The sequence below is a fragment of the Microcebus murinus genome, chromosome 7 (assembly GCF_040939455.1).
Source record: "Microcebus murinus isolate Inina chromosome 7, M.murinus_Inina_mat1.0, whole genome shotgun sequence".
NCBI classification, from domain to species: Eukaryota; Metazoa; Chordata; class Mammalia; order Primates; family Cheirogaleidae; genus Microcebus; species Microcebus murinus.
In genome coordinates this window covers 23,862,845-23,887,210 of record NC_134110.1, presented here as the reverse complement: position 1 = coordinate 23,887,210, position 24,366 = coordinate 23,862,845, and the positions used below count along the sequence as shown (strand labels likewise).

The window sequence follows — 24,366 nt, the reverse complement described above, 5'->3', positions numbered from 1 at the left end:
AAACAGCTTGTCCAACCCTTGAGTGTTGTCTTCTTTCCCTCATGGTAAGCCTATGACCCTCACATTAGGTTTCTTCACATAATCACACAGCTCTTGTAGGCTTTGCTCTTTTCTGTTGTTTCTCTGCTCTATTTCTGTGACTGATTTATTTAATTGGAGGGTGTTATCTTCAAGCTCTGAGATTCTTTCTTCTGTTTGATCTACCCTGTTCTTGAGACTTTCCACTGTATTTTGTATTTCCTTGAATTGATTCTTCATTTCCAGTAGTTCTGTTACACTTTTCTTCATTGTGTCTATTTCTTTTTCCATCTCCTGGATGCTTTTTGTGGTTTCTTTGTGTTGGTTATTGAGTTGTTGTTGCAGCTGGGTGAGTGTTCTTATGATCCACATACGAAATTCCTCTTCTGTCATATTGGTTGCCTGATTTTGGTTGGTGTCCCTTTCTGGGGGGCTTGTGCTCCTCATTGGGGGTGTGTTTTCCATTTGGTTCTTCATATTTCCTGAATTCTTTTGCCAATTTCTTCCCATGTCGATCAGTTGTTGTTTCTTTCCTTAAATTATTGTTTGGGTATCACACACCTTGTTTAGTTTCTGAGGCGTTAGGTGGTGTCTGTGGGTGAGATTGGACCACTCCCTGTATATTGAGTCAGTGGGTGCCGTGGAAAGGCTGTGCAAGATGCCGTCCCTGTCAGTAGGTGGCGTTTGCTTGGAGGAACAGGCTATGCTTTTGATTTTGTTTGCTGTTATCAGCTCTTGTTCTGGGCGGAGCTGGGGGGGCAAGCCTGCCCTAGGCCGTTAGCAGGGGTCAAAGTTCTGTTGTCTGCTTCCAGGAAAAGCTGTCAGGGCGGGGCTGGAATGGTCCCGCTCAGCCAGAAAGTCTGTGTGTGGGGGTGGGGCTGTCTGAGACCCCCAGTCTGGAGCGGGCCTCACTTCTTTCCACCCTCCCCAACTCCGCAGTTAATCCTGGGCCTCTGCCAGCAGGCCAGACCACAAGTTACCAGGCCTCCCTGGACTGTGATGCCGGCTGGGAGGTTCCCTGCACAGGAACGCCACCTGGGCTGGGCGCACGGCCTCCTCTTGGGAGGAGGTTGCCCTCTAGGATGCCGATCCGCCCTTGGAGGCACACACACCTCAGTAGGCTGTTCACGTATAAACTGTCTGTGCCCTGGGCAATGCTAGCCCTCAGTGCAGGGGATCTGGTCTGCAGGTCTGACCTCTGGGTCCAGAATTCAAACTGTATCCCCACCAGGGAGAGGATTTCCGGTCCCAATTCACCCACAGGGAGCCCAAGCTGGGTCTATGTCTCTCAGCCTCTTAGTCTGGCACCGTTCTCCTGGGAACACCGTGCCAGCAGCACCTGGGAGGGCAGGCGGGTAGGGAACTCACAGTCTGAGTTCCCCTGAGTCAGCTGTAGGGTCCCAAAAGGGAAGGTCCCATTCCCTGGAGGTGCCTCTGGCTTGTGGCTGTATTGTCTCTCTGGGCAGCCGGGGGTAGGGTCGGCGGAGGGGAGGAGGAGGCAATATGGCGCCTGCCGTGTGGCTCGGGTCTGGAGGCACAATTGTTAGAGAGGATTAATGAGTCACTGTGGTACACAGTCCAGGTTGACAAGTCTACCGATACTGACAACAAGGCAACAAGGCTTGTTTTTGTGCAGTATAATTTTCAGGGGGATGTGCATGAGGATATGTTACGTGCACTTTTCTTGCCAACCAATACAACAGCTGCAGGACTAGTCAAGTCTTTGAATGACTACACATCAGGAAAATTGAATTGGTCATTTTGTGTCAGTATATTCATGTCCACGACTGGAAAGCTTTCTTGTTTCACTACTCGGGTCAAAGAGTTTGCTTCTGAATGTGAGTCTATGCACTGTGTCAGCCATAGAGAAATGCTGGCTAGCTAAACCATCACCTGAACTAAACAGCATTTTAGTTCAACACCTGAACTAAACAGCAGGGTGTGATTAAAATTATCAACCACATTAAAGTACATGCCCTTAACTCATGTCTGTTTGCACACAGTTCTGTGAGGTGGCAGACACAGAGCACACACGTCTTCTCTTATACACAGAAGTGAGACGGCTCTCTAAAGGTAGATCACTGGCCAGAGTTTTTGAGTTATGAGAGCCACTCCAGAGATTCCTTTTAGAAAAACAGTCATCACTGGCAGCATGTTTTGGTGACATGGAATGGGTTGCTAAACTTGGTTACTTGTGTGGCATATTCAATCTGCTCAACAAACTCAGTCTGTTACTTCAGGAGATCAACTGTGTTCAAGTCAGCAGTGTCTGCATTCAAAGAAAAACTGGAATTATGGGGGCTATGAGTGAACATTGGGATTTTTGACATGTTTCAAATATTAGCAGAGATTTTGAAAGAGACTGAGCCAGGGCCTTCCTTCTCCCAGCTGGTGCATGATCACCTATCTCAGCTTTCAAAAGAGTTTGAGTATTACTTCCCAACCACAAAGACTCCCAGACTGGGAAGGAATGGATCTGTGACTCATTTGTGAATAGGCCAGGTGAATTGATGTTGTCCGTGCTAGACCATCTCAACTAATTGCTTGAGATCACAAATGACAGTGGCCTCAAAAGTATATTTGAGACAACTTCAAATCTCCATACATTCTGGATTAAAGTCAAGGAGGAATATCCTCAGATTGCCACAAAAGATCTGAAAAGCCTGCTTCAATTCCCAACATCCTATGTTTGTGGAGCAGGATTTTCTGCAGTGACAGCAACCAAAATGAGATTATAGAATAGAGTGGGCATAAGCAACACACTTTGGGCGTCACTGTCTCCCATCACGCCCACACGGGACCGTCTACATGCAGGAAAACAAGCTCAGGGCTCCCACTGATTCTGTGTTATGGTGAGTTGTATAATTATTTCATTATATATTGCAATGTAATAATAATCGAAATAAAGTGCACAATAAATGCAATGCGTTTGAATCATCCTGAAACCATCCCCACTGTTCCCCACCAACTCCCCCCAGCCCTGGTCCATGGAAAAATTGTCTTCCATGAAACTGGTCCCTGGTGCCAAAAAGGTTGGGGACTGCTGGTCTACCTCCCCCCCCCCTCCTGTGTCGTAGACTCGAGCTCAGCATGGCGTGGTTGGAAGGGAAGGCTTCTCTGTCTCCAGCCTCTTAACTACTGGAGAGCCCTGAGCACCACCTCCTGAGAATTACACTTGTATTTCTGATTTTCACTAGATCTGCTCCTAAAATTCCTCAAAGATTGGGCAATGTCTGGATTTTGGCTAAAGGTGGACCTGAACCACTTCCTGCAAGTGGGGGATGGTGTTGGGGTGCTAGTTTTGACATATTTGTTCAAGAAAAGAATTTATTCTTCACTCGAAGAGTTGAAGTTGTGTTACTTTGCTTCCATGGTAATTTTTAAATGTCAGCTTTGTCATTTGGTTCCATTACAATCACTCATGTGCCATGGCTGTGGGTGACCGTGGGCTACCTGCACATCGAGGGTGTGTGTCTGCCGTGTCGCGTGTGTGTGGTGAACAGAGGGGACTGTCACTGATGTCTGAGGTCATGGGAGACTCAAGCTTCGCCTTCCTTTCTCTGTAGAGCTGAAGCACGAGATCCATGTCTGGCGCCTGACTGCTCAGCGCATCAGCCCGGCCAGTCGTGAGGAGACAGCTGTGCGGGGCCTGCTGCTGGGGAAGGTGCTGGCGCTGGAGCACCTGCTCGACCGAAGGCTGCGCACCTTCCACAGGTACCAAGCGGGGTCCTGCTCAGACCGTGCTCGATTCCCAGCAGCGGGTCTCATCTTTAGCGGTTGTGCTTACTGGTGGGATTGCGTGAACAACCTATTCCACTACCACCCCAGTGACGTCCAAATGTCACACAGTGTACAAATGAAGTGAGTTGAAATTGCTGCACTGCAAAGTAGTGACACTAGCTGCATACTAATGAGTTATTTTCAGGGGTCACCAGCTGTGCTAAGCCTTTTCTGGTAAATCTTATCTAACTCTCACTTGGCTCTGCAGGGTGTATACTGGCATTAGACTAGTTTAAGGACAAAAACAGAGGCTTAGAGAGTTTGAGCAACTTGTTCAGGGTTCTGGAGCTCAGAAAGAGTGACACTGGGGACTGAGCTCACACTCTTAGCTGCTAAGCTGCCCCATCGCCCCACCTTGCAATTATTGCATAATAAAGATAAAAAACAATTAAGGTAGCAAACTAATCTGACAAAATGTTCTCTAAGGAGTTGATTTTCAGCCACCCCCAAGAATACTAAAGTCCTACTCAATCCATTTCCTGACATTAATTTTTTTTCCTTTGAGACAGAGTCTCACTATGTCGCCCTGGCTAGAGTGCAGTGGCGTCATCATAGCTCACTGCAACCTCAAACTTGTTGGCTCAAGTGATCCTTTTGCCTCAGCCTGGCATTCAATTTTAATCAAAGCTGAGACATACAGGGTAACCATGAATTGGTGAGTTTTTCCTCCTGGTCATGCATGACAAGGTACTGAGTTCCAATTTATCTTCACTCTGGAAGCTCTGACAGACAGGAAAAGCAGGAGCCTGTCAACCCCTGAGGGGTGTTGAAGCTTTCCTACAACTAATCTGGGAAGTGAGTGGAGATGACAAGTCTATCAGGGCAAGGGTACTGTGGACCCCCATGATCAAAATCGAGAGTGGTCTTACATGTTGCAGTTTGCTGAGACCGGCTGACCCCTGAGGGTTGCCCTGCATGGCTGTCTTGAGGTCTGGTCTGTTCGTTGGGGGAGAAGGGAACAGGCTGCCACACAGAGATGCACACAATTCAGGGGTGCAGCAGCCACCAGCCTCATCCCCAGTCCGGGACCCAGCTCTAGCCAGTGACGCTGGAGAGGCAGCACTGTGTCCCCAGGCTGTAGGCTGGGGAAGGAATGACCAACTTCAACAGCAGGTATAGGTCTTAAAGGAGACACTTCATAAATTAAAGACGTGGGAGTAAATCATTCTGGCATTGGGTGTGAAATATACACCCAATGTATCTTAGGGCTACAAACTGAAGAAATGTGGGCTCCAAAATTCACCACGTTCCCCTCCGCTCATCCTTTGTTGGTCACAGGTGGGGAAACTGAGGCCTGAGGAGGATGGTGGCTTCCTAAGGCCACATGGTTACTGAGGAGCAGATTAGAATGAAGGCAACCTAAGGCATGTTCTAGCTGTGCAGGTCCTGGTTTTACATTCTCTTTTTAAGGATTATCCTCGGAATCATGCAGCTGGGCTGCTGTGATTTCCTTTAGGGCCTGTACGGGCTGCATGGCCAGTCTCCTGTGACTGACACTCTCTGAAACCACTTTCTCTACTGTGCACTTTCTTTCCCTGATTGCTGTGGGACAAAATAAACCAGAAAGGCTGGGCCGAGTTGGAAAGGTGGGAAAGGATGGGCCAGTGGGAGTGAATGAAGGGCCTGAAACAGGGGTGGGAGGAAACCATCACAGCAGGGAGGATGCGGACATAAAGTGCCCTCAAAATTGATCAATTTTAAAGCAAGTGGCATTTCTTTTACTGTTTTTTCCTTTAGTTAGTTGTAAATGTAAAGGTATAATGCCCTCATTGGAAACAAAGAAGTTTAGGGAAGTAGAAAGTATGTATAAAGAGGAAAGTCAGAGAGACCTGCCCTTGTTCATATGTTGGCGTAGGTTCCTCATGACGAGTCCTAAAGGCAGTCTCTCACATGCACATCCTCACACATCTTTTGACATTTGGATCATTTTATGTATCGTTTTTCTGTGGAAATGCAGAGTGAGCATCTTTCCCAGTCAGCACTCCGAGCCCCACCTCACTCCCACGACAAGTCTGCCCCTCACGTGGCTGCGTCGGGGAAATAATGGGCCTGTCCTTTTTCTTAGACAGATCTCACAGGAAGACAAAAATTGGGAGACCAATATCCAGGAACTACAAAAAAAGGTACGGCGGTTTCTTTTCCCAGAGATTTCCGACTCCCTCTTGAAGGAGACAGCATTGACTCCTTGGCTTTACCTCACGTGAGGCGATGACTGAAAACCGTTTCTCTCTGTATTCTTGTCGTTGTTCACAAGACGTTGTTTATTTCTACGAGTTAATGGGACGGGTGGGGGGTGGGGGGGAATGTTTTCCAGGCATGGTAGGCTTATTCTGTCAGGAAATTGAAGTTAACTTTAGTATGACCTTTGAGATGCCCTTCACGCATGCCCTAGAGAGACACGTAGGGCCCGTCCTCCGTGCTGGTGCCACTGACTCCCCAGCCCCCTCCTGTCCCTGAAAGGCAGGACTGCAGATTCTCATCTTGCAGAGAGGTGACGGCAGCTGAGACCTGTGAGGCATGCTGCGTGTGACCGAACAGCTTTGGGGACAGACACAGGACGTGTATGTGTCCTGCCGACAGCTCTGACTTCTGGGGGCAGAGCTCACTTTGTTTTTTTTCATTCATTTTCTTGCCATGGCAGACTTTCTCAGCCCATCTGTGGAGACATAGGGCCCCTCTCCCAGCCGGGAGAGCTCTGCTCAAGATGTGCTATAGGTCGTTTGCATCTCAGTGAAATTTCAAATCCATGTAGTTTATTTTCTAGGGAGGGATTATGATAGAAATTATGATAGAAACTCTCTAATTATGACAGAAAAATTTTGTCCTTTGCTGAAGGAGATTTAGGTGTTGGGTTCCTGGTGGGTAACATGTTCTTTAAGGGCTTTGGGCTTGTGGGCTGTGTTCACACGCTCAGTCCCATACAGTGGTCAGGGTTAGAGAAGAAGGGTATAGCTAGGACACCCTTGTGGGCACCACATGTATATGGACCCTGCTCGCTCTGCTGGACTGCGTTGTTTTAACCAGGAGCTAGAGAAGAGACTGTGAACCACTCCATGCACCTGGTGGGCGAGGACTGGGGAGAGATGAAAGGCAGAGGCAAGAGCTTGGAAATATCCCTTTATTGTGTCCAAGAATTACTACGGAAATGACCCTAGATAGCCAAAAGGAGCAACTCTGACAGACACCCAAAAGAAACCGCCATGTGCACCAGCTGAGTAGTGCTGGAACACTCCTCACCTACCTGCTCCTCCGTCTCCAGTCTTTGAGCTGGCTGTGACAGGGCCCACTTTCTAGGGCTCGTGTGCCCTCAGGGAAGGTTTGTGGTGCCTCCCCTGGCACCTGGCGAGAACCCACATCACTCTTTTCTGAGTGCTTGATTTTTTCTGGTCATGACCCTTTGCTCCTAATTCTTCAGTGCAGAAACATGTAGCAAAATTGGCCTTCCTTGGAGGTGGGCAGGGGAAGATGAGCTAGGAGCCTTTGCAGGGAGCAGGAAGGAGGACAGATGCCCAGCAGGCAGTCCCGCAGGGTGGCTGAGCGACACGCAGGGGTATGCTTGTGTTTTTGGTGGCAGCAGCTAGGGTGGTTGAGGTGCTGCAGAGGACGGTGTGCCTTCAGTGCTCTCCTCTTCCCGAGTGTCTAGGAATCACGGTGTCATTCCAGCTACGGGGGGGCGGGGGGTGGGCACCACCTGCATTCCAGGGTCCTTGTGAGCATTGCATGAAAGAGCACAGCCTCATGTGGCGGTCATGGTGTTGTGAGAATGTTTGAACCTCATTGTCACTGTGAGCCTGGCTTTGCATAATAGGGAAGGGAAGCTGAACTTAAAGTACTGTGACCATTCAGCACCTGTGGAAATGCACATGTCATCTCATCTACTGCTGGGGCAGGGTTGGGAGCAGCTCGACAATCTCCACATTCTATTGAAAAGCTGTTTAGTTATTGGAGGTTCACAACGTCCCCGATAAAGATAGGGTCCCCTGGCAGACTGTGTTGCAAGAGATGAGAAAGAAAGACACAGACACAGAAATAATATTTAAGAAAGTGGGGAGGTCAGGGGACCACCAGCACTCCCATGCCAAGGTGACAATGACTGAACCCCAGTACTTGCTTTTTATTCTCTTTGCCATATAGCAAAGTACAATGATCTCATGTGAAAAAACCATAGGATACAATGATCAAAGGTTTCAAGGCTCCCCCACAAAATCACAACACGTGCTAGCTAATTTCCTTCTCCTTTCTAAAAGTGAAAACCACATAATTCTTCAGTAGGTACAACCCTTTTGATCAAGGTAAACTCGTTTTATCGCATGCTCAAGCTATGTACATGGATATCAATCTTTAACTTCAGTAGCTGCGACCAAAGGAGCAAAGAAACTACAAGCTTTCCACTGGGAGCCTGGTTTTACATTAACTGAGGCATTGAGAGAAAGGGAGAGAAGGAACTTGGCCCAGTGTTCAAATACCATGGAAGCCTTGAGACCCTTCTCCCGGGCTGACATATTACAATCAACTTCTACAGCCATGAGATGTTTTCATGTCAGGCTTTTCATGCATGAGACCCCTTAGGCTCTGAGGTTGGAGCATGCTTTGCTGTACTCCCAGGTCACTGATATATGTCCCCAAACTAGGCAGTTAACATCTGCACTTATTTCAGGCTTCTGCTCAGGCAATTCCTTCACCTCCTATCCTTTCACAGCCTCAGACATAGCATCCCTAAGTCCCAGTGGTCTTAATCCCACCATTTAGTCAGATGTTGTGTAAAAGAGTTGTACTGCATTTTATATCATTTGTGATTATTTTTCATAAAGATTCTGAATGCTAAAATCCTGAATCTATACAGTTTTCCTTGTAACAATTACCTTGTTATCTTCTTTTTCAAGTTTGAGATGTTATATTTTTCATCATCAAAAGTGTAGTGATTCGGCCGGGCGCTGTGGCTCACGCCTGTAATCCTAGCTCTTGGGAGGCCGAGGCGGGCGGATTGCTCGAGGTCAGGAGTTCAAAACCAGCCTGAGCAAGAGCGAGACCCCGTCTCTACTGTAAATAGAAAGAAATTAATTGGCCAACTGATATATATATATAAAATTAGCCGGGCATGGTGGCGCATGCCTGTAGTCCCAGCTACTCGGGGGGCTGAGGCAGAAGGATCACTCAAGCCCAGGAGTTTGAGGTTGCTGTGAGCTAGGCTGACGCCACGGCACTCACTCTAGCCTGGACAACAAAGTGAGACTCTGTCTCAAAAAAAAAAAAAAAAAAGTGTAGTGATTCGAGTCACGTAGGATTATGGACATGTTGCAGGAGTCAGAAGGTTGTACTGAGTAAATGAGTTGTGTTCTTCTCTCTGACAGCACAGGATATCAGACAGGATTCTGCTTGCCAAATGCCTGATGGTGTTGGGATTTGTTATCTTCACCTTCTTTCTCAATTCATTTGTCCCTGGCATTCATTTGGATCTTGGTGAGTCTACTTTTTTTGTTAGCTTTTGTTGATAGGCTTTGTAATTGATAAAACAGTCTGGATAGGGAGGTTTCAGAGTGTGTTCCCAGACACTGGCATTGCTCACGAGCAGCTGTGCTGGTGAGGAGGCCAGAGAGGGCCAAGATGGAGGGTGGCCGCCACACGCAGCAGGTGGAAAGAAGCAAGGCTTTACTTTTTGTTTCCTTTGTGGGGGAGGAGGAAGGAGGAAGAGGGGGAGATGTGTGTATCTCCATCCCCTGCCAACTCAGTGCCATGGGTCCTCAGCACCTCCAGGGTCCAACATCTTTAAAATGTTCCCAGAAGACACAGAAAGTCCCATTAGCAAGGCCAGGTGTGCCTTCTGTGCAGCTCCGCATAATGATTAAATCGATTAAATGATACTCTGTGAGGGCCTGGAGAATTGCAAGAGCTCTGCACAGGCCCACTCTCCTTGTCTGACAGTGTGTCCAGCACATGTTTTCCCCACGCAGCAAATTCTCTTTCCCATGCTCTCCTGCCAGTGTCTTCTCTCTCATTTTGCTGTGCTACAGCTCTCATACCCCTCCTCTCTCTCCAACCCTGTGTCGAGGCTGGGCAGGTCCCCACCTGAGACATGGCTCTCCTTTAGATGGAGCTTGCCACCAACAGTATCAACCTTTGACATCCTCCACTTTCCATAGACATTCTCAACTTCCCTTTGAGTTTTTGTATCAAAAACTCACAGTTATCTCTATTGGTGTCATTATTTAAAACAAAAAGTATGGAACTCGAGAAGACCCCATACAATAAAAGCAACCTTAAGCAAAAAGAACAAATTGGGAGGCATCAATTTACCAGACTTCAAGCTATACTACAAGGCTATAGTAACCAAAACAACATGGTACTGGCACAAGAACAGAGACATAGGCCAGTGGAACAGAACTGAGAACCCAAATATAAAACCATTCTCATATAGCCATCTGATTTTGGACAACATACACTGGGGAAAAGAATCCTTATTCAATAAATGGTGCTGGGAAAATTGGATAGCCACTTGCAGAAGACTGAAACAGGATCTGCACCTCTCACCCCTCACAAAAATCAACTCATGATGGATAACAGACTTAAACTTAAGGCATGAAACTACAAGAATTCAAGAAGAAAATGTTGGAAAAACTCTTATAGACGTTGGCCTAGGGAAAGAATTTATGAAGAAGACCCCAAAGGCAATCATAGCAACAACAAAAATGAATAAATGGGACCTGATCAAATTAAAAAGCTTCTGCACAGCCAAGGAAACTCATCAGAACAAAAAGACAACCTACAGAATCAGAGAAAATATTCACATGCTATACATCCGATAAAGGGCTGATAACTAGAATCTATATAAAACTCAGGAAAATCAACAAGAAAATATCAAACAATCCCATTAAAAAGTGGGCAAAAGACATGAACAGAAACTTTTCAAAAGAAGACAGAATAATGGCCAAAAAACATATGAAAAAATGCTCAATGTCTCTAATCATCAGGGAAATGCAAATCAAAACCACAATGAGATATCACTTAACTCTAGTGAGAAAGGCTTTTATCAAAGAGTCCCAAAACAACAAATGTCGGCATGAATGCGGAGAGATAGGGACATTCATACACTGCTGGTAGGACTGCAAACTAGTACAACCTCTATGGAAACTAATATAGGGATACCTCAAAGAGCTACAAGTAGAACTACCATTTGATCTAGCAATCCCATTACTGGGCATCTACTGAAAGGAAAAAAAGGCATTCTATAATAAAAACATCTGCACTCGAATGTTTATAACATTACAATTCACAATTGCAAGGATGTGCAAACAACCCAAACGCCCATCAATACATGAGTGGATTAATAAAATTTGGTATGTGTATACCATGGAGTTCTACTCAACCACAAAAATAATGGTGATCTAGCACCTCTTGTATTATCCTGGATGGAGCTGGAGCCCATTCTCCTAAGTGAAGTATCACAAGAATGGAAAAAACAAGCATTATATGTACTTAACCATCAAATTGGTACTAACTGATCAACATTTATGTGCACATATGGTAGTAACATTCATCGGGTGTTGTGCAGGTGGGTGGGGAGGAAGGGATGGTATATACACACCGAATGGGTGCAGTGTGCACCATCTGGGGGATAGGCACACTTGTAGCTGTGACTCTGGCGGTGCTAAGGCGATGATATATGTAGCCTAAACATTTGTACCTGTGTAATATTCTGGAAAAAAACAATAAAAAATTAAAAAATAAAACAAAGTAAAAACCTCTTCCAAAGCCCACCCCACATGAAAGCATAGGTTTATGAGAAAGGTTCATTTTAGGTGATGTCAGGGAGTCTTCTCTTTAACCAAAGCTTAACCCATATTTTTTCTTCAAAAGTGAGCCCTGCTAAGATGCTTAAAACATCTTATTTTATCTTAATTTTTATAAAAACGTGCTTTACTGCAAAATTTGAGGAATGTTAACTGCTGTAGGAAGCAAAGACTCTTAAATTAGTAAGATGGATAATGTGGCCAGCTTCATTATTCACATCACATCATTGCTTGGGGTCCCAGATGCTGTCAGAAACCCTTTTCTTCCCATTTCCCCTTTCTGTCTTATGTAAAGAAGCTACAATTCTAGGGTCTCAAAAATAGTACATGAGGTACATGGTTTTGACTGGGTGTCCAGCTTTATGTTATGTGTTCACAGCCTTTGGAATTTTTTTCCCTAAAGAATCTCAAATCCAACTTGCCAGGCAGCCTGGGCTTGGTTCTTCACTGGCAGGTGTTATTTATCCACACCTGAGAGCTGATACACTTAGAATCTCTGAAGCAATGAAGAATGCCAAAGCTGGAGTGGTAGCAATGTCATGAATTTCGATTGCATTTGGTGGATTACATTTAGAAATTGTTGCAGTGTAATTATTTTTGATTATAACACAGACGTAATATAATTTTAACATTGTGAACCTTTAATCACTACAAGAATGTTAGGTAGTCACCACTGGTAATTAAACTAATACAATAAAACTGGTGTTTTATGGGCAAAGGCTTCTGTTAGAAAAGTATTTTGGGTGTTCACAGCTTATTTTGTTCCTAATTTTATTTGAGATCCTGCCTTAAAAGAACATTGCAGTCATTTTAAAAACTGGAATTATATGAGAGCTTACGTGCAATTTTGGTAGCATTTGGCAATGGTCTTTGTACTAAGAATGATACTTATAAAATTTAAAGTCACATCTCTAACTATAGTGGACTTTTAAAAAAATCGATTACTGTGAAACTTTCATTTTATTTATTTATTTATTAATATTTATGCTCCAAACAAAATTTATTATAATTTTATGTTCCCCGGGGAAGAGAAGTGAGTGGTGTGGAGGCAGCCAGTGAAGAGACCAAGCCAAACCAGGCTGCATCAATGTGCTGGCCACCACATGGGGTGCTGGTTGCTCCATTCCAAAGGATTGTCTGAGAAGGAGCATGAATTGCATCTCAGGACTGTCTGTGGGGTTGAGTGGGAGGCAGCAGGAACACTTACCTGCTAGCTCCCATTGCCCATTGGTCAGAGTTCTTCTCTGTGGCATGCTGACTTGCACAGTGTCAGTCTGGCACATGCCAAGGGCCATGTAGCAGCACCGATGGAGAATCTCCTGGTGGGGTGCACCTGTGTGAGGATGGGGTGTCCTCACAGACCTGGCTTTGGGTAAGAGGAGAGCCCTAAGTGATCCAAAGAGATGCAAGAGGTGGCACAGCAGTGAAGAAAAGTAAATAAGGGCCATGGTCACAATCATATCTATCTGGCAAAGAGATAATTCTCCAATGTGTAAGCGCCTTCACCTCACAATACACTAGAACTAACTCAAGATTGGTCAGTTGATCCATAGAGGTCCACAGTTCCTGTATGAACTTTCTGGTTTCAGATATCTTTCAAAATTCAGATATTTTTTATTTGTATTTTAGAAAAGCAATTGAGTATACATACTGAATTGTATGTAATGTAACACGCCCTGGGAGGTTCAGGGCCAGCACCCTGGTATCCAAGCATTAATATTTATGCAGTGAAACATGAATATTTACATAAAGTATAATAAATAAAGACAATAAATAGCCTCATTTCAGTTCAAGTCAGATTTTGTTGAATTTTGACATACAATTCATTTAAAAATTCTGCTCTTCCACACTTTGGGATTGTGGATAACTGATTATGAAACTATGCAACGAATCAGTGAGGCAAGATTTAAAATTTTATCTTGGCTCTAAAATTTATAACCTTGATTAGCATTTCCTAGGTCCGCTCCTTTGATAATTAGTTCAGAATGTACTTCTAGATTCTCTCAGGATATATTTGATTAGGTTTCAATTCTGGGAAATTTTCTGGTAATTATTTCCATGATTATGGTTTTGATATTGCTGGTCTCTTCAGTGTTCTTAGTGTCCCTATTGTTGAGCAATTTTATTGTTGTCTTTGTGAAAGTATTTTTAGCTACAAATAAAGCAATCTACTTGGTCTGTCTTAAGGAAAATAGAGGATTATTAGAATGATAATGGGCTGACAGACAACAAGGGACAATGGGGCCTGCAGGGGGCAGGCTCTGAAGAGGACAGGCCTTCAGACAGAGGGCTCCCCATGGCCCAAGCACCCTTAGTGCTCTCTCTTAACTGCATGCTTCTCCATGACCCTGTTATATCATCTTTTTTCTGTTCACAGCAGAATAGCAGTTACCCCATTAATTTCCCAGTTTATAGGACCTCAGTTTCAGCCACACCCAGGGAAAAGGCTATTTTGAATCCCAAACTCCCAAGTGAAGAGTCTGATTGGCTCAGGTTGGTTACTTTCCTTTCCTAGCACAGAGAATTAGGACCAGGAGGGCAGGGGTATAAGGTAAAATATGGCCTGGAGTGGCTGAGGGTATACTTCTTAGAGGATAGGGGGGTCATTATGAGCTGGACAGATTTCTCAAACTTCCTAATATATTTTTTAGTCACTCCAGTTTCTAGCAGGTAATTCATTTCAATTAAATCATTAATTTATCCATCCATTCACTTATTCACATATTTGTACAACAAATGCAGGCCATGATCTAGGGGTGGGGATAGAGTAGTGAACATAAAAACCCAGTCCCTGTTCTCTTAGGTCGTCTTTTAGAAAGAGGGAGATGGATCTATATTTATTCTGCACAGGGAGTCACATTAGTTGCAGCAAGGAGCACGTAGTTAATTAGACAATAAGATCTTCAGAGCTCTCATAGTCTGATGCAAAGATAAGCCAAGGGTACCAAACTGTAAAGCCAAATGTGATGATTTTTGTTATCCAAGTACAGACGAAAGGCCTAATGAAATCTACAAAAGAAATGAGGAGCTCTAACTGAAAAGGCTATGGCATATTAGAAAAAAGCCCTGATATATATAAAGTATATAAGGCAAATATTATATACAGTTTGTGTTAACCTGATAACAAAAATATTTAAATTCCTGGATGGCTCCATTCTAGTTTTTATCAAGTATTTATCTTACTTTTATTTTTTATTTTTATAGATTTAGGGGGTACAAGTACAGTTTTGTTACATGGATGTATTGTATAGTGGTGAAGTCTGGGCTTTTAGCAAAGTATTCATCTTTGATGAATGTAAATATCCACATGATTATTTCAGAATGATGATAAAAATAACATAAATGGATCTTGGATTTTTCAATCAGTTAGAAAAATGAACTGCTTTCCTTATTGTTCTCACTGTGGGCAAAATCACCACAATTATCATAACACTGAAGAAATGAAATCATGAGAGAGAGAGAATGGCTCAGTTTTTTAAAAATTGGAGATATAGAATTCACATAGCATATAATTCAGCTTGTGAAATTGTTTATAACTCAAAGTATTTTAGTATATTCACAAAGTTGTGCAATACTTACCAGTATCCAATTCTGGGACATTTTGATCATGCCCCAAATAATCCTATACCCATTAGAAGTCACTCACTCACTTACCATTTTCTCCTTCTCCCCTGACCCCTAGTCTCCAGAAACTAACCCAACTTTCTATTTCTATGGATTTGCCTATTCTGGACATCTCATTTAATGGAATCATTTAATATGTGATCTTTTGTGTCAGGCTTCTTTTACTTAGCATAATGTTTTCAAGGGTCATTCATGTTGCAGCATGTAGTAGTGCTTCATTTCATTTTATGACTGAATTATATTCATATACATATAATATATATTTTTCTATTATACCACATATAAAAAACAGATCACAATTTATCTATCTATTAACTAATTGGCATTTGTTTTTTCTTCACATTTTGTTATTATGAATAATGCTGCTATGAACATATATGTTCAAGTTTTTGTGTGGACATGTGTTTCCACTTCTTTTGGGTATATACCTTGGAGTGGAATTGGCAAGGTCACAGGACAACTCTAAGTTTAACTTTTTGAAAAACTGCCAGACTGTTTTTCCACAGTGGATGCATTTTTGTGTATTCCCAACAGTGATGAATGAAGGCTCTGATTTCTCCACACTTTAACCAACACTTGTTATTGTTTGTCTTTTTGATTATGTCCATACCACTAGATGTGAAGTGATATTTCATCAGAGTTTTGATTTGCATTTCCTTAATGACTGATGATGTTGAGCATCTTTCCATGTGCTTATTGGCTATTTTTTTTTTTTTTTTTTTTGAGACAGAGTCTCACCTTGTTGCCCAGGCTAGAGTGAGTGCCGTGGTGTCAGCCTGGCTCACAGCAACCTCAATCTCCGGGGCTCAGCGATCCTACTGTCTCAGCCTCCCGAGTAGCTGGGACTACGGGCATGCGCCACCATGCCCGGCTAATTTTTTGTATATATATTTTTAGTTGGTCAATTAATTTATTTCTATTTTTGGTAGAGACGGGGTCTCGCTCAGGCTGGTTTCGAACTCCTGACCTTGAGCAATCCGCCCGCCTCGGCCTCCCAAAGTGCTAGGATTACAGGTGTGAGCCACCGCGCCCGGCCTTTATTGGCTATTTATATATCTTTTTTGCAGAAATGTCTATTCAAATCCTTTGTCTATTTTTTTAAATTTTATTAAAATTTTTTTTTTTTATCATTTTTTTCTTTATTTTACTATTGCTGGACAATGTATTGCATAAGCTTTGTCCATTTTTTCATTGGGTTATTTGCCTTTTTATTGTTGAGCTGTAAGAGTTCTATGTCTATTTTGGATACTTGCATGTATGTGTATGTGTGTATGTGTGTCAACTTTCTTGATGGTGTCCTTCTTAAAGCACAAAAGTTTTCAATTTTGATGAAGTTCAATTTATTTTTTTCTTTGTTGCCTTACTTTTGGTATCATATCTAACAAACCAGTGTTAAATCCAAGGTCATAAACTTCTTCATAAACTCTTTGCCTAGGCTGATGTCTAGGAGAGTGTTTCCAACATTTTCCTCTAGAATTCTAATAGTTTCATACCTTAGGTTTAAGTCTGTTATCCAGCGTGAGTTGATTTTTGTGAGAGGTGAAAGGTGTGGGTCCTGCTTTAGCCTTCTACAAGTGGCTATCCAGTTTTCCCAGCACCATTTATTGAAAAGGGATTCTTTTCCCCAGCGTATGTTTTTGTCTGCTTTGTCAAAGATTAGATGGCTATATGAGGATGGTTTTATATCAGGATTCTCAGATCTGTTCCACTGGTCCATATTCCTATTTTTGTGCCAATACTATATTGTTTTAATTACTAGAGCTTTGTAGTATAGTTTGATATCTGGCATATTAATACATCCTATTTTGTTTTTGTTGCCTAGAATTGCTCTTGATATTCGGGGTCTTCTTTGGTTCCATACAAAGCATAAAAATATTTTTTCTATATCTGTGAAGAATGCTGATGGGATTTTAATAGGTATTGCTTTGAATCTGTAGATCAGTTTGGGTAGTATAGACATTTTAATGATGTTGAGTCTGCCAATCCATGAGCATGGAATGGATTTCCATCTGTTTACATCCTCTGCTATTTCCTTCCTCAGTGTTTCATAGTTCTCCCTGTAGAGGTCTTCTACCTCCTTGGTTAAGGATACTCCTAGGTACTTTAATTTCTTTGTTGCTATTGTGAAGGGTATTGAGTCTTTGGCTTGGTTCTCAATTAGATTGTTGTTGGTTTATATGAATGCCTCTGATTTCTGTGTATTGATTTTGTATCCTGAGACTTGACTAAATTCATTGATCAGTTCCAGGAGTTTCTTGGTTGAATCTTTGGGGTTTTCTAGATATAATATCATATCATCAGCAAACAGTGAAAGTTTGATCTCTTCTGCCCCTATTTGGATACCTTTAATTCCATTTTCCTGTCTGATTGCTGTAGCCAAGACTTCCAGCACTATATTGAACAGAAGTAGAGATAGTGGGCAGCCTTGTCTGGTTCCAGTTCTAAGTGGGAATGCTTTCAGTTTTTCCCCATTCAGTATGATGTTGGCTATGGGTCTGTCATATATGGCTTGTATCATTTTTAGGTATGTCCCTTCTATGCCTATTACTTAAGTATTCGTATCATGAAAGGGTGTTGAATTTTGTCAAAAGCTTTTTCTGCATCTATTGAAAGAATCATGTGGTCTTTGTTTTTGCTTCTGTTTATGTGGTGAATTGCATTGATAGATTTACGTATGTTGAACCATCCCTGCATCCCTGGGTGAAGCCCATTGGTCGTGATGGATTATTTATTGATAAGCGCCTGGATTTGGTTAGCTAAGATTTTGTTGAAAATTTTTGCATCTATATTCATTAGGGATATTGGTCTGTAGTTTTCTTTTTTTGTTGCATCCTTTCCTGGTTTTGGTATCAGAGTAATATTCGCTTCATAAAAGGTGTCGGGGAGGTTTCCGTTCTTCTTGATGTTGTGGAATAGTTTCTGCAAGATAGGTACTGGTTTTTCTTTGTAAGTGTGTTAAAATTCAGGTGTGAAGCCATCTGGACTGGGACTTTTCTTTTTAGGGAGATTTTTAATTGCTGTTTCTATTTCAGCTGTTGAGATTGGTCCGTTCAGGGAATCTATTTCTTCCTGATTGAGCCTAGGGAGGCTGTGTGTTTCTAGAAATTTGTCCATTTCCTCCACATTTTTCAATTTGTGTGAATAAAGATTTTTGTAGTACTCATAAATTATATCTTGTATCTCTTTGGGATCAGTTGTGATATCTCCTTTTTTGTTCCTGATGGAGCTTATTAGAGATTTCTCTTTTCTGCTTTTCATTAGCTTAGCCAATGGTGTGTCAATTTTGTTTATTTTTTCAAAGAACCAACTTTTTGTTCTGTTAATCTCCTGAATAGCTTCCCTGTTTTCAATTTCGTTTAGTTCTGATTTGATCTTGTTGATTTCACTTCTTCTGCTGGGTTTGGGGTTGGTCTGTTCTTCTTTTTCCAGCTCTTTGAGTCGTTTCATTAGATTGTCTACTTGTGTCTATTCTTTTTGACTTTTGGTTATAGGCATTTATGGAGATAAACTTTCCTCTCAGAACTGCTTTAGCTGTGTCCTAGAGGATTTGATAACTTGTGTCTCCATTGTCGTTTTCTTCATAGAACTTTTTTATTTCCATCTTGATTTCTTCATTTATGAAGTAATCATTTAGTAGGAGGTTGTTTAATTTCCATGTTTTTGTGTAGAAATGTGAGTTTCTGTTAGGGTTGATTTCTAGTTTTATTCCACTGTGATCTGAGAAGATACATGGTATGATTTCTATTTTTTTAAAAATTTCTTGAGGTTTACTTTGTGTCCTAAGATATGGTCAATCTTAGAGAATGTCCCATGTGCTGATGAGAAGAACGTATATTCAGTGGATTTTGGGTAGAATGTTCTGTAAATGTCAATTAGACCCAATTGTTCTAGAGTTTTGTTTAAGTCCATTATTTCTTTTTTTTTTTTTTTTGAGACAGTCTCGCTTTGTTGCCCAGGCTAGAGTGAGTGGTGTGGCGTTAGCCTAGCTCACAGCAACCTCAATTTCCTGGGCTCAAGCAATCCTCCTGCCTCAGCCTCCCGAGGAGCTGGGACTCTACAGGCATGTGCCACCATGCCCAGATAATTTTTTCTATATATATATTAGCTGACCAATTAATTTCTTTCTATTTTTATAGTAGAGACAGGGTCTTGATCTTGCTCAGGCTGGTTTTGAACTCCTGACCTTGAGCAATCCGCCCGCCTTGGCCTCCCAGAGTGCTAGGATTATAGGCGGGAGCCACCGTGCCCGGCCCATTATTTTTTATTAATTTTCTGTTTGGAGGATCTGTCTTGTGCCATCAGTGGGGTGTTGAAATCTCTGGTGATAATGGAGTTGCTATTAATCCATTTGCTTTGCTCCAGTAAGGTTTGCTTTATGAATCTAGGTGCATCTAAGCTGGGTGCATATATATTTAAAATTGTTATCTCTTCTTGTTGAACTGTGCCCTTCACCATTATAGAATGACCCTCTTTGTCTTTCACTACTTTTGTAGCTTTAAAAACTAAATTGTCTGAAATTAGAACTGCCACACCAGCCGCCTTTTGGCTTCTATTTTCTTGGAATACTGATCTCTACCCTTTTATTTTTAGTCTATATGCATCCTTGAAGGTTAGATGTGTTTCCTGAAGGCAGCATATACTTGGCCTGTATTTTCTTATCCATTCAGCCAGCCTTTGTCTCTTGAGTGGAGAGTTTAAGCCATTCACATTTATTGAGAGAATTGATAGGTAAGGTAGATTACTGTTCATTCTGTTGGGTTGGATGTTGTTGCTATGATTTCTGTCTTGAGCCATTGTAATATCTAGCCTTTAATCTTTGGTTTTTGGTTGTTTTTATATTTGTGGGTTATTATTGTGATGTTCCGTGTGCAACAGTGTTTTGAGTACTTCTTGTAGGGCTGGTCTTGTCTTGGTGAATTCTCTGAGACTTTGCTTGTCTGAGAATGTCTTTATTTCTCCTTCATATATGAAGCTTAGTTTTGCAGGGAATAAGATTCTAGGCTGGGCATTGTTTTTTTTCAGAAGAGTGAGAATGGCGCCCCAGTCTCTCCTTGCTTGTAAAGTCTCATTAGAGAAGTCTGGTGTTATTCAAATTGGCTTTCCCTTGTATGTCACTTGCTTCTTTCCTCTTACAGCTCTAAGAAGGGCCTCTTTAGTTGATATTTTGGTCAGTCTGATGACTGCATGTCGTGATGTCTTCCTGTTTGCATTGAATCTCCCAGGGGTCCTCTGAGCTTGTTGAACTTGTATATCGAGATTTTGAGTAACGCCTGAGAAATTTTCCTCTATTATGTCTTCAAATAGCTTGTCCACCCCGTGAGTGTTGTCTTCTTCCCCTTCTGGTATCCCTATGACCCTCACATTAGGTTTCTTCACATAATCCCACATCTCTTGTAGGCTTTGCTCTTTTCTCTTGTTTCTCTGCTCTATTTCTGTGACCGATTTATTTAATTGGAGGGTGTTATCTTCAAGCTCTGAGATTCTTTCTTCTGTTTGATCTACCCTGTTCTTGAGACTTTCCACTGTATTTTGTAGTTCCCTGAATTGATTCTTCATTTCCAGGAGTTCGGTTAAACTTTTCTTCATCGTGTCTATTTCTTTAGTCAATTTTTTTCCCGGATCTTGGAGGCTTTTTGTGGTTTCTTTGTGTTGGTTATTGAGTTGTTCTTGCAGGTTGGTGAGTGTTCTTATGATCCACATACGAAATTCCTTTTCTGTCATTTTGGTTGCCTGATTTTGGTTGGTGCCCATTTCTATGGGCTCCTCTTTTGGGATGTGTTTTCCGCTTGGTTCTTCATATTTCCTGAGTTCCTTCGCTGATTTCTTCCCATGTCGATCAGTTGTTGTTTCTTTTCTTTAGGTTTTTGTTTGGGTGTTCACACGCCTTCTTTAGTTTCTGAGCCGGTAGGTGGTGTCTGTGGGTGAGAATCTACCACTCCCTGTATACTGAGTCAGTAGGTGTCATCAAAAGGCTGTGCAGGATGCCGTCCCTGTCAGTAGGTGGCACTTGCTTGGAGGAACAGGCTACGCTGTTGTTTTTATGTCCTGTTATTAGCTCTTGTTCCTGTAGAGAGAACTCTAGGACCTCAGGTGGTTGGTGGGGTCTTGGGATTTCCAGGTGTTTGCTTCTCTCCCCTTCAGTGAGGGCTAGTCTAGGAGAGAGTCTGGGCGGAGCTGGGTTGGGTAAGCCTGCCCTCAGGCACCACCAATGTCGTTAGCCGGGGTCAAAGTTCTGTTCTCTGCTTCTAGGCAAAGCTGACAGGGAGGGGCTGGAATGGCCCGGCTCAGTCAGAGAGTCTGCGTGTGGGGGTGGGGCTGTCTGAGACTGAGTCTGGAGCGGGCCTGGTATCTTTCCACTGTCCCCAACTGTGTAGCTACTCCTGGGCCTCTGCCAGGAGTCCAGACCACATGCCACCAGGCGTCCCCTGGCTGTGCTGCCGGTGGGGAGGTTCCCTGCACATGAACGCCACCTGAGCTGGGCGCATGGCCTCCCTTTGGGGAAAGGGTTGCCCTCTAGGATGCTGATCTGCCCCTAAAGGCACACACACCTTAGTAGGCTTTTCACAAATATCCCTTCTTTTTTTTTTTTTAATGGAACAATTAAAATGTTTATTTAGAAAGATTGACATTGCTTAAATGTTACTATTTTTTTTTTTTAGTTTTTTTTTTTATTTTGGCATATTATGGGGGTACAGATTTTAAGGTTTCAATAAATGCCCATTTCCTCCCCTCCCCCTAAAAGTCTGAGTCTCCATCATGACCATCCCCCAGATGGTGGACATCTCACTCATTATGTATGTATATACCCGCCCCCCTCCCCCCTCCCACCTGCCCAATACCCTATTACTGTAGTACCTATGTGTCCACTTAGGTCCTACTCAGTTAATACCAGTTTGCTGGAGAATATATCTGGTGCTTGTTTTTCCATTCTTGGGATACTTCACTTAGTCAAATATCCCTTCTGTTCCCCAGGGAATTTGAGGCCTTGGTGCATGGGATGTGGTCTGCAGGTCTGACCTCTGGGTCCCAGAGTTCAAACTATATTCCCACCAGGGAGAGCAGTGCCGGTCCCAATTCACCCACAGGGAGCTCACGCTGGGTCTATGTCTCTCAACCTCAGGGTCTGCCCTGTTCTCCTGGGATCACTGTGCCAGCAGCACCTGGGAGGGCTGGTGGGTAGGGAGCTCACAGTCTCAGTTCCCCTTAGTCAGCTGTAGGGCCCCAAAAGGGAAGGTCCTGTTCCCTGTAGGTGCCTCCGGCTGGTGGGTATATTGTCTCTCTGGGCAGCCGTTGGTTGGGTCGGCGGAGGGGAGGAGGAGGCAATATGGCGTCTGCCGCGCGGCTTGGGTCTGTGCACATGGAGGTGCCCCGAGGGAGTTGGGAGCCTGATGCCGCCTCTGCTACTGGCTTACCGCTCACTGGCAGCAGCCGTCACTGGGCTGGTGTCCGCAGGTCTCTCCACTCGCTGGGGAGCCCACCAGCGGTCCGGGATGCAGGAGAGGGTAAATGGCCAATCAACCTATACTTCCCGCTGGTCTCCAGGCTGCTCCGGGGGTCCCAGCTTCCAATTCTCCTCCGTCACCTCCTCCTGTGGAGTCTCCCGTGGTCTCAAGTACTCCTCCTTACAATCCTCATCTGATGTAGGCTCCTCTTCTTGCTTCTTTCTTCTAATTTCTGCTAGAATCTGTCTTTTCTGCAGAGACACTGTCTGGCTGTGTTTCCCATCCGCCATCTTCTCTGGATCTCTACTTTCATTGAATTTTGACATAGGGCCAAGGCCTTTTCTTTGTGTGTCGCTTTCCTGTTTTTGAATACAGGTGTTTATAGCTATCAATTTTCCTCTAAACATTTCTTTATCTGTATCCCATACATTCTATTATAATGTGTTTTCATTTCCATCACCTCAAAGTATTTTTAATTTTACTTTTGAGTACTTCTTTGACTCATTCGTTTAAGGAGTATAGTGTTTAATTTACACATATTTGTGTATTTCCCAAATTTCCTTCTGTTACTGATTTTGAATTTCATTCCATTATGTTCATTAACCATATTTGGTATTATTTCAACCCTTTAAAATTTATTGATACTTGTTTTATGGACTAACATGATCTATTCTGGAAAGTGTTCCATGTGCACTTGAGAAAAATGTATATTCTGCTCTTGTTGGGTGGAGAGCTTTATAAATGTCTATTAGACCTGATCGTTTTATAGTGTTCTTCAAGTCTTCTATATCCTTGTTAATTTTGTCTTTTGGTATTCTATCCAGTATTGAATTTGAGATACTCTCATCCCCAACTATTATTGTTGAATTGTTTATTGTCCCCTTCAATTCTACCTGTTTTTTGTTTCATTTATTTTAAGGCTTTGTTATTAGGTGCATATATATTTATGTTTTCTTGATGAATTGGCCATTTTATCATTATAAAATAAATTATCTCCAGTAACAATTTTTTTTTGGTCTTAAAGTTAATGTTATCTGGTATTAGCATAGCCACTCTAGATTTATTTTGGTTATGGTTTACATGGTATATATTTTTTCATAATATTACTTTACACTAGGTTGTGTCTAAAACTCTAAAGTGAATCTCTTGTAGATAGCATATATTTGGGACATTAAAAAATCTATTCTACAAATATCTGCCTTTTGATTGGAATATTTAATCTTTTTACATTCAGTGTAATTACTGATTTAGTTTGCCACTTTGGTATTTATTTGCTACATGCCTTTTATCTTTTTGTTCTTCAATTTCTCAAATACTCCCTTCTTTTGCATTAAATAGGTATTTTCTAATGGACCATTTTAATTCCCTGTTACTTTATTTTTTGAGTTATTTTCTTAATGGTTGCCTTGGGGATTACAATGAACATTTTAATTTATAACAATCTAGTTCTGGCTGGTGCAGTGGCTCACACCTGTAATCTCAGCACTTTCAGAGGCCAAGGTGATAGGATTGCTTGAGCTCAGGAGTTCAAGGCTACAGTGAGCCATATGATCATGCCACTGTACTCCAGCCTGGGCAACAGAGTGAGACCCTATCTCAGAAAAGCAAAGCAAAACAAAACAAAACAAAACAAAACAAAACAAAACAAACAAAACCAATCCAGTTCAGATTAGTTCCAGCTTAGTTTGAATCCATAAAAGAACTTTTCTCTTATA

The 24,366-nt window shown here is 42.6% G+C and overlaps 1 protein-coding gene across 1 annotated transcript in view; it reads left to right on the top strand.

Annotated features, from left to right (window-relative positions):
• Window positions 1-24,366, top strand: part of OCA2 (OCA2 melanosomal transmembrane protein) — a 270,600-nt gene that overhangs the window by 103,550 nt on the left and 142,684 nt on the right. The window contains exons 15-17 of the mRNA XM_020289059.2: window positions 3,585-3,732; window positions 5,864-5,921; window positions 9,150-9,258. Of these exons, the coding sequence (XP_020144648.2) occupies window positions 3,585-3,732; window positions 5,864-5,921; window positions 9,150-9,258 (315 nt within the window). The remainder of the gene's footprint in view (window positions 1-3,584; window positions 3,733-5,863; window positions 5,922-9,149; window positions 9,259-24,366) is intronic.